A 10006-nucleotide genomic window follows, 5' to 3' on the forward strand; every position below is an offset into this window, starting at 1 on the left:
GTGTGTGTGTGTGTGTACAAGGATACAAGGAAGTTTATTGTCACATGCATATAGTTACTGGAAGTAAGAAATGCAGTGAAATTATGTCTGGTGTCAGCCTATTTGTGCATTAATGGGGGGGGGGGGGGGGGATAAAAAAAGGTGGGGGAGGATTGGGATTGGGTGGGGGACACCAACAAGGAGCATCAATAGTGTAGTTGACCAATATAGACAAATTGGATGGTTGCTGCGATGCGAAGTTCACTGGCCACTGTGGCTTTGGTGCCCTGCATGACTGCTTCCCCCTTCTTTCCATATTCTGCTTAGTAGTATCCCACTGATGCAGCGATTTTAATAATATAATATAAATAATAAATAATATTAAGTTACGAATGGTTATAGATCGCGTCACAACGCAAAATTTCAGTCTTTGATGCGAGACAGCGAAAATGAAAGAGAAGGTGACAGCACATGGCAAATAAAGTAGGCTACAATATTTACCAGCCAGACGACCAAGTAAGAATTTTAGATAGCCAATTAAGCTATTAAATAGCTTAATAGATTAATGTCAGCTGTCATTGATCCATTCCCTTAGGCTACTTTGCTGTAGTGAACTAATGTTTTCCGTGACTTAATGTGTTGATATCGTTGACATTCATTTAAATTGATTCTCTCACATTAATCCGAGGAGGAATTCATTGAATACTACCTAAATGTCATGGCGAGATATAGTTTTCCCTAGCGCGAGTTGAAACCAAATTACTTTGCTATAAACCTGTGGGATTATTAGGCCTACTGTAATTTACCAACAGAATGGAACCGCAAACTATCGATGGAAAGCATACAGCCCATGTGTTAATTAATGTCTTTGTTTCGACCGAACTTGGTAGAATTGCCCAGTAGGCTAGGTCAGGATATATTTTATGACCTTTATTTTGCTGCTTCAGTAGTTAAAGTCTTTGACAAAAACGCTGTCATCCACAGACAACTTTTAAAGATCAGTCCTCGGACGAATGCATTGCAATTTTTCCAATTATTTAACAAAGACATATATGATTAATTCTAATAATAAATGTGTCTATTGATTTGAAGTAATGCTGTAGTCTCTCACTCTTATGTTGTGTTGGCCATAAGACAATGATACAAATGAATGAAAAATGTGTTTTCCTGGAATTAAAAGGAATTAATGTTTCCAGCCACTGGTAGTCTCACACCCCAGTATACATAGTGTTTATGTACGCTACTGTATAGTCAACTTTGGCCTTGATGCCCTAGTGTGTGACCTTTGTGCTCCTCGCCAAATATGCTTAACCGAAGGCCACGTGGCCTTGCCCCTAAAATGGTGAAATTCCAGGCCTGCCTGTATGTCCAATATAACAACAAAATAACATCGACCACATAACTCAGTCTATGCCAGCTAGGCCGTCCATATGCTCTAAGTCACTGTGGCCTAGTTTGTAATATGTAATGAAGTGATTCAATGTTAAGTCAGTCTCTCACTAATATCGACAATGGGTCGTGTATGGTCTGGACCTGTTTCTGATTTACTGGTTGGATGCCATTCCCTTATAAACGAGTGGTTCTCTTTGCAAACCATTAAAAGAAGTGGCATACTGCCACACAGTACCTAATAATTTAGAGCAGCAATAAAATTACAGCTTGGAAGCAAACATTAATCACTCAACAGTCTGATCATGCCAGCTGTGATTGACAGGCCTATTGGTGTAATTACAGTAATTGACCCAAAGGAACAGAGACACTATTAGTCATCATTATTGACACCACACAGAAAGCAAAGAGAGGAATTAGTCAACCAATCCAAACATTCATTAATGGTGGTGATGTGTCGGCCTTCATGCAGTCTATTTTTGATCTTTTGCTTTAAGTAAGAACAAAGTATATTGGTGTATATATATTGAGTATATTGAGTTTTCCTACTAAATATGTACAGTGTCCTTCATATACTACTGTTAAACTGTAACGAGGTGTAATGAAATGTGTCGCCCCTTTGGACAAAAAGCATCAGTGAGAGTTTGGCTCTGACTCAGAGAATACTTTTATTGTAGATTAACTGGAGGTTGCATGCCTCCGTCAGTCTCTTACACAGCGAGCCCATAACATAAAATATAATGTTGAGTGTTTTACAAAGGTGGACATGGTATTGAGACAAAATGTGAAAATTATTAGAAAAAACTCTTAAGATCTTTGTATCATCATACTACTACTATCATATCAGCCTCCAGCATCCCTCTGGCAACAGTAATTCCCCCTGTAGTCTCCTCTTGTGTCTTCCTCTTCCCCTATACAATGGTGCTGTGAGCCTTACGCGAGAGAGGCCTTCGCAGAGACTTACACAGCACCCAAAGGTATCTGCGGCCGTAATTGCATTAGTGTCCCATTGGAGTTGCCAAGTCAGGACATGTTTATGAGTCCACAGCCCATGAGTCCCATGACTGCTGGGACCATCCCTGGAGATGAGACACAGCAATACTGGACAGCAGTGAGAGTAGCCTTCTAATTCTTCCTCATGACCCTCTCTCTGTCTCTCGCACACACACATACACACACACACACACACACACACACACACACACACACACACACACACACACACACACACACACACACACACTAACCCCCCTAGGATTCCTCTGGGATTTATAAATTCCTATTGTAAGATGGTTATATCAAGTTAAATGGATACAGACACATGCAAAAATGCATGCCCACCTCCCCTCATCTCTATCTTTCTCTCTCTCTCTCTTTCTCTCTATCTCTCTCTCTCTTACACACACACAATCACACGCTCACACACACAGACACACACACACACACAAACTTGGTTATAGAGGAAGAATTTTTAGTAGTCACAGAGCTAAGTAGAGGCACAATAGTGTGGTTTGTGGAGGTAATTTCAATGTTGCCATGGCAACATGCTATCAGATTCAACATACCTCTCTCTTTCTTACACACACACACACAGCTTGGTATCCCTTGAAATCATTCTGTGCATACCTCAAAATACAAAACGGACTCATTTCCATGGCAACCCACACGCACAATTCCCATTCTTATGAGGCCCGTAATTTCCAGGAGACTCAAAACATCACCCCATCAGCTGGCCACTGCATTGCCATCATGCCACTCCAGCCATTCATGCTAAGCACTCACTTATACTATTCTTGCTTACATTTCACTGTAAGATGAACTCATGCCGGTGAGATAATACATCCACACCATGACCCACAAAGGCCCTTTTCGAGCCCTGGATCTCTGTATGTCTCAGTGATAAAGTACCTGATGATGAGGGGAATAAAGATTAACATTCAAAGTGACACACTGTTGTGACTAAGATGTGACTAAGCCTACATTACAGTACGCAATGGGCCTCCCTTGTTCATAGGGAAATGATTTGAATTCAAATACTATTTTCTTTTTACAAAATCAAACAATGAGAGAGTCCACACTGTGGTTTAAGTTAATAGATTAACAGATATCTGGATTTGGCCTGTGTCTGGCCAAACACATTACTTCAATCATCATTTAGCTGATGCTCTAATCCAGTGGTTTTTGAACTTTTTGTCTGGCGACCCCCCCAAAAAATGTCTCGCGACCTTCTCTCTAACCAGCGTAATTTGGTTTCGAAATGTTGTAAGATGGGGATTGGAAGCAGAGGCAGAAAATGTCTTCTCTCATAGGTATAGGCTTTGTCAATGGCAGCCTGTGACTAAAAACCTTTACAAAAATGTTTTTTTTTTAATAATTTTGCGACCACTCCAATATTTTTGGCGACCTTCCTGGGGGTCCCAACCCCCAGTTTGAGAACCACTGCTCTAACCTAGAGTCAATTAATAGCGAGGCCAGTCCCCATGGAACAATTTGGGGTGAATCACCTTACACAATGGAACACAATGGTGGGACCTGTTTCACGCACACAGATCCCCGACCACCATCATGCTCACACAGCATCAGCACTATCAACTCTTTCCTCCTCAGAAACACCTTTGAACCATGATCTGTTGAAGATGAGCTGTGGGTCAATCCATATGAGGTTCCTATAATGAAGGTGTCAGCTGTGTAGCAACAATACAAAATAGACCATTTGAATAGATCGGCAGTCTTTGGTCCCTAAACTACTGGTGGTAGAGTGATGACAGGTTTCCTTGTGTGTTTGTAAACAAGCTCAGATGAACAGTGAGGAGATGATAATTCAGAGTGACACAGCAGAATGTTAGATCATCTACCCCGGGTGTGGTTGTTCCTGAAACCTATGAGAAGTTTAGAAAGAGAGAGTGAGGAAAAGAGAGAGTAAAGGGGGATGGAGAGAGAGAGAAAGAGAGAGAGGGAGGGACTCCTCAGAGGAGACAGCTATAAGAGTGAGTGTCTGTGTGTGTTTGTGTGACCTCTCTTTAACAGTGTCGGCCTGCGTTTGTGTGTGTGTGTGTATGTGTATTCTCTAAGTATCTCTGACAGGTCAACTTTGGACAGCACTGAGTCTCTTAAACAGGTAAACATCATTCTCATCTCAACTTAACCAGAACTTTGACTTGTGTAGCTTAATTTATATTCATTCCGTTGGGCTCTAAATCCTTATGTTCTACAACATTCTGTTCGGTTTCAAAGTAGTCCATTTTGGTGTAGAGAATCCTATTCTATCTAAACCAATTAAAGTAAACTGACTTTTATTCATTTGAAGAGATACCTGCATAAATGTTTCCAAACTGTACAGCACTACTGACTTTAGATGAGAAAAACCAAACATGGTATTAATAGATAGCATATGGTCATTGATAGTATTGATAGATAACATGCATGCAGGTTTGTGTGTTTACAACATACTACTTTCCCCATCACAAAAATGTGGACAAATGTCCTTTAGTAAAGTCTACTTGATTTGATAAAACAAAACTTGATAAAAAACACTTTTAATTGCCTTTATATGTTCGAGCTGTTGTATAAATGATCATTATGCCTTGTCTGAATGACCTCTGGAAGCATTGAAGGGTTTAAGTTTAGCTTAGGTGAGCTGTTAAATAGCAGCTATTGCTGGTTGTGATTGCATGTGGACCCAATATGACAACAACAATATAAAAGTCTGGATTGTGCTTGATGGAGCAGTGGTAACGTCACCACCTAATCAATTGTCCCGGGTTCCATTTGCCAACTCGCCATTGCAAGTCTGTGTCACTTTAGATAAAAGCATCTGCTAAATATCAGTCAACTATAACTTTACAACGAGAAACTAGCATTTTGAAAGCATTATTACTTACAAGAGTATTTTAACTGTGCCTAAACCTTTTTGCAGTAATGCATTTCAAAACTGACTGCTATGTGGGGACTTGATTTGAGTTCATACTTTGTCCCTGTAGCACAAACCAAAGTGTTAATGAAATGGCATAAATCATGTCAAGATAGCACGTCTGTCTTCATGCTGTAATCCTGAGCAAATCCTCATGGTTTTGAGTTGAGTTTGGTGCCAGTGTGATGTTAGACATATCGCCATGCCAGCAGCCTACTCAAAGAGTGCGATTTGTAAGCTGTGTCTGTATCCAAGGGATACATTTTCAAATGTGAAGAGAGATTCATAAGCTTTGTCCGTGACCAGGAGATGTGATCAGTGAATATACACACTTCATCACACTGCTTCAGCTTGAGAGGGTATTTTTAAGCTTTGTCTGTGTCTAGAAGGTAGATATGAGTGAGGAGAGCGAGTTTGCAGCTTTCTCTGTGTCCAGGAGATACATATTTGGGCTGAGTGGTCTTGTCAGTAATGATTTAATTCCCATCATCTGCTGCGCCAGGGGTGGGAAACAGAACAGTGGTTGTGAGGAAGAGGAGAATGGGCTCAGTGTTCTACAGGGAAGCAAGACTGTCTTGTTCAGGCATGTTGCTTAGGTAGCAGTGTTACACATCAACCTCCACAGAAACAACACTCAGACAGAAGGCTTTAAAAGACCTTCTAAGAAAACAATATACAGTACTGTGTTATATTACAGTAAAATGTGTAGGTATTTGTGCTGTATTTTAGTAAAGTGTGTAGGTATTTGTCTTAATAAAGTTATTTTATGCCTCTGTGCAACTGTTGTGATTATTTTATATGCACTTAGTATTGGTGTAGAAAGCATCCTTACTTCTACCTACTCATTTTTAATGTGTCTAATATGCACATTTGTACACAAACAAATATTATGTGCATTTTTTGTCAGTACCTCTACGCCTGTGACACATTTGTAATCCATTCATTAATTTAACTGACAGTCATGATTACCAGACATTGGAGAAAATGATGGCTTTAGGGATTATATCTGAAATATGAGATTTGTTAGTGTTTGTGGATTAGTGTGTATTTGTACATCATCTCTCTTTGTGTGGTCGAAGGCGGGTGTTCTGTTAGCCCTCTAGTGGACATAGATGGTATGAAAAATATATGTGTGTAAAAAATAATGTCATAATTCTATAATTTCTCTTCCTAATGCCCTTCTTTTTCTATTCTTTCCAGATAACATGGATGTAAGTACTTAGTATTTTCACTACTGTATCAGTAGACCAGTAGGAAACCTCTCTTACTACAAAGCATAGCCTATTGTTGTCTTGCAACTCATTTTCACAGTGTAAATGAAAGATAACATGATATTTTTTTATGAACTGTATGTCTTTGTCCATAAATATGTGTGTGTGTGTGTGTGTGTGTGTGTGTGTGTGTGTGTGTGTGTGTGTGTGTGTGTGTGTGTGTGTGTGTGTGTGTGTGTGTGTATGTGTTTGTGTGTACTTATGCATTACTTCACACCAATCCCTGGGCCCCTTCCCTCTCTTGCTCTCTCCAGCTTGCTGACGCTCACACCAATTGTCCTGGTCAGCAGGGGAATGGCATGTGGCCTGCTCAGCCCTGCCCTCAGCAGGGGCAGCCATGCTGGCCGTGCCCCCCCAACCCCTACTACCCCCCGACCACCTGGCCTGGCCCCACCCAGCCAGCTCAGCCCACCTGGCCCGCCCCTTCCCAGCAGCCCACCGCGCCAACCCAACCAGCACAGCCTACCTGGCCCATGCCACCACAAGGCCAGCCCAGTCAGCCAGCTCAGCCCACCTGGCCTGCTCCTGCTCCTGCTCCAGCACCAGCTCCGGCTCCGGCTCCAGCTCCCCCTGCAGGCCAGCAGACTCAACCCACTCAGCCCACCTGGCCTGCCCCCACCCAGCCTCCGGCACAGCCACCCCACCCCAGCTGCACCCCCTCCAACCCCTGCCCCCCAGGGTACATCCCCGCCGGGACGCCCTCCTCTGCCTGGCCTGGTAACCCTGGACAGCCAGGCTGGCCCGGTCAGCCAGCGCCGGTTCCCGTGCCAGTGTGGCCTGGACCCACTCCAGTTGGTCCAGTGGTAAGAACTGATTCACTCCTCTATGGGTCGGTTTTCAATACATGGATTGAGCCTAGTCTTAGACTGAAAGGTTTTTCTCTATTTATTTACTACTAGTACTATTTAAGCCCAGGACTAGACTATTTAAGTCCATAACTATCCAGGTGTGGGAAACCAATCTTAAATGTTTCATATTCCATAAAATACCCTTCTAGAGCCTCTGCATATTTCTAAAACTAGAACCTGGAAAATACAACTATAGTGAAATGTTACTGATATCTTTTAAACAAATCTTACTTTATTACTCATGTTAATCGATTGATAGTTTTTTGTACACAAATTTCAGCAGAATTTATGCAGCAGAAGTGCTGAACTTGTTCACGTCCTGGTGTTCAGTGTAGCATTTTACAGACACATTGTCCTTTTCTCATCTCATGAAAACTAGAGCTCTGGTTCTGGTTCATGACGTGTAGTTGGACTGGTCTTGTTTTTGTCATTCACTAGGGAGTCCCATACAACCTGAACTTCCCCAGAGGAGTCTATGACAAGCTGATGCTCACCATCACCGGGCAGGTGAAGCCCATGGCCAAGATGTAAGTACAGACCCGGATAGCAGCCGACTCCGGACCGGACCTGGCCCAGAGCTTAGACAGAACTTAGCCCTACCTGGGCCAGAACTAGGCCAAAGCTAGGTTAGACCTGGATTAGGGCTGGGCAAGACTTACAGCCAGGCTACACTAAGCATGCAACTGAAGCGTTCAGTTCGCGGAGCATAAATATAGATGTAGAAGACTTTTTCGAATGTGTGGGCTGCTATCATGGCTGGTGTAGCCAGTTCCATTGATTATAGTAGAAGCTCACTGTTGCAGCACACATTCTGCGAACGGAATGCTTCACTTTTGTTCCTGTTGTAGCTTGGCTGATAGACTAGTCCTGGCCCAGATCTGGCTTAGACCTGGCTGAGCCAGAACTGGACCAATCCAGTGCCAGATCTGAGCCAGACTTGGTCCAGGCCCGCTCCGGTCTGCTGCTATCTGGGCGACCCATTTCTCTCTGTCCTTTCTCTCCCCGTGCGCCTCTCCCTGACGACCCGTTCACCATGGCTCACGTGCAGCCCCCTCTTGTGCTCCCTGGCGCTGCAGGTTCACGGTGAACTTTCTGCGTGGGAACGACATCGCGATGCACATCAACCCGCGCTTCAACGAGGGGGGCAAGCAGATCCTGGTCAGGAACCACCGGCAGGGGGAGCGCTGGGGGAAGGAGGAGCGCAATATCCAGGGACCCTTCCCCTTCGCCCCTGGCCAGCCCTTTGAGGTGAGCTGGGACAGCAGCGGGCCCCGATTCTGCTGCCCGCTAGCCAAGCTAGCGCGCTATCTTAGGGGCCTGTGGAGGGGGGCCACGCACCGCAGAGACAAGACTCCAAAGAGGTGGTCCAAGGGTGCATTCGCCAAAGAGCATTTTTGGGTGGCCTCCCGTAAACTGAAAAGGTGAGCCCCCAGCGCGTGCGTGGCTCCCCCCACAATCACACAATCTGACCAAATCTGAACTAGTTTGGAAGAGCGTTAAATTCAGTGAGCACTCTAAATTGGTTTCTAGCTAAGATGATGCAAGTTTTGAGAGGATTTTAAGATGGTAATGTGAGAGTGAAGCAGTCAGATGGCCCTCTGAGAAGAAACTGGTAAAATCACAGGCTGAATACAGTACAGAAGAAACAAATCTGACCAAAAATCTGACTTTCAGTCTGACAAAATCTGACTAAATGTCAAGACATTTATGTTCTGCACAATAGTCCAAATGGCCGTTACTGTTGTTAGTGAAAATGAACAAAAGTCAGAAACTCTTTTTTAAATTAATAAAGGACTGTGCAAACATTTTAGGTACAATTAGAAAATGCTGTGTAGTAAGGATGCCTTTTAAAATGTCATTAAAATTTTCTGGTTATCAGTAATACAAATATTTATAATATAATATAATATAATATAATATAATATAACATAATATAATATAATATAATATAATATAATATAATATAATATAATATAATATAATTGTTTACTTGAAGTTATTGCAGAGCAGCAAAAGTGGCTGCAATGCAAGAGACAGGATGTTTGGTAAGGGAGAATGAAGTCTTGTAAGAGTAACTCCGTCACCCTGGCTGTTTCAGATGAAAATTCTGGTCACGTATAACGAGTTCAAAGTGGTGGTGAACGGAGCGCAGGTGTTTGAGTTCAAGCACCGCATCCGAGAGCTCAACCAGATCGACCGCCTGAATATCCTACAAGACATCAACCTCACGTCCATCAACCTGCAGAACATGCCCTGAGCTCTGACCGAGGTTTCAAACGCATCTTTTTGTTTCACTGTTTGCAAGCCTTGCACTGACTAAATAAATGTCATGATATAGTTTAATGTGCATTTTGATACTGCGTAGTAAGTAGTTCAGTACAGTAGTAAGACATTTGAATGAAAGTGTTCTTGTGCATACAGTATGTCAGCCAAACACATCCCCATCAGGATTCGCTACATTTCATATACATCTATCTATTGTGTTTTGAATGGCAATACTTGTTAGCAGTATCAGTGAGAGCCTTGTTGGTGTTTATAGAGATAAGCTTGTTGTTTTTACAATAAACTATAGTTTGAATCATCATACCATACTTATATATGTTCTGTAA

At 42.7% G+C, this 10006-nt stretch overlaps 1 protein-coding gene across 1 annotated transcript; it reads left to right on the top strand.

Moving 5' to 3' along the window:
* The first annotated feature begins 6843 nt into the window (after positions 1 to 6843).
* On the top strand, positions 6844 to 9654 carry LOC143110354 (galectin-4). Its single transcript, XM_076273222.1, has 4 exons — positions 6844 to 7344; positions 7836 to 7924; positions 8474 to 8645; positions 9496 to 9654. The coding sequence occupies exons 1-4, from the start codon at positions 6844 to 6846 to the stop codon at positions 9652 to 9654; spliced, it is 921 nt and encodes a 306-aa protein (XP_076129337.1).
* Positions 9655 to 10006: the final 352 nt, after the last annotated feature.

This window comes from Alosa pseudoharengus, unplaced genomic scaffold (assembly GCF_046254945.1).
Source record: "Alosa pseudoharengus isolate Yale_2024_CS ecotype anadromous, Long Island Sound unplaced genomic scaffold, YU_APseudo_1.1 YU_APseudo_1.1_scf_7, whole genome shotgun sequence".
NCBI classification, from domain to species: domain Eukaryota; kingdom Metazoa; phylum Chordata; class Actinopteri; order Clupeiformes; family Clupeidae; genus Alosa; species Alosa pseudoharengus.

What these genes read in the sequence shown, in the direction of transcription:
- LOC143110354 (XM_076273222.1), top strand. Translation starts at nt 6,844, where the DNA reads ATGGCATGTGGCCTGCTCAGCCCTGCCCTCAGCAGGGGCAGCCATGCT. An exon ending in GTGAAGCCCATGGCCAAGAT is followed by an intron (nt 7,925 to 8,473) that starts GTAAGTACAGAC and finishes CTGGCGCTGCAG; the next exon opens with GTTCACGGTGAACTTTCTGC. An exon ending in CCCCTGGCCAGCCCTTTGAG is followed by an intron (nt 8,646 to 9,495) that starts GTGAGCTGGGAC and finishes TGGCTGTTTCAG; the next exon opens with ATGAAAATTCTGGTCACGTA.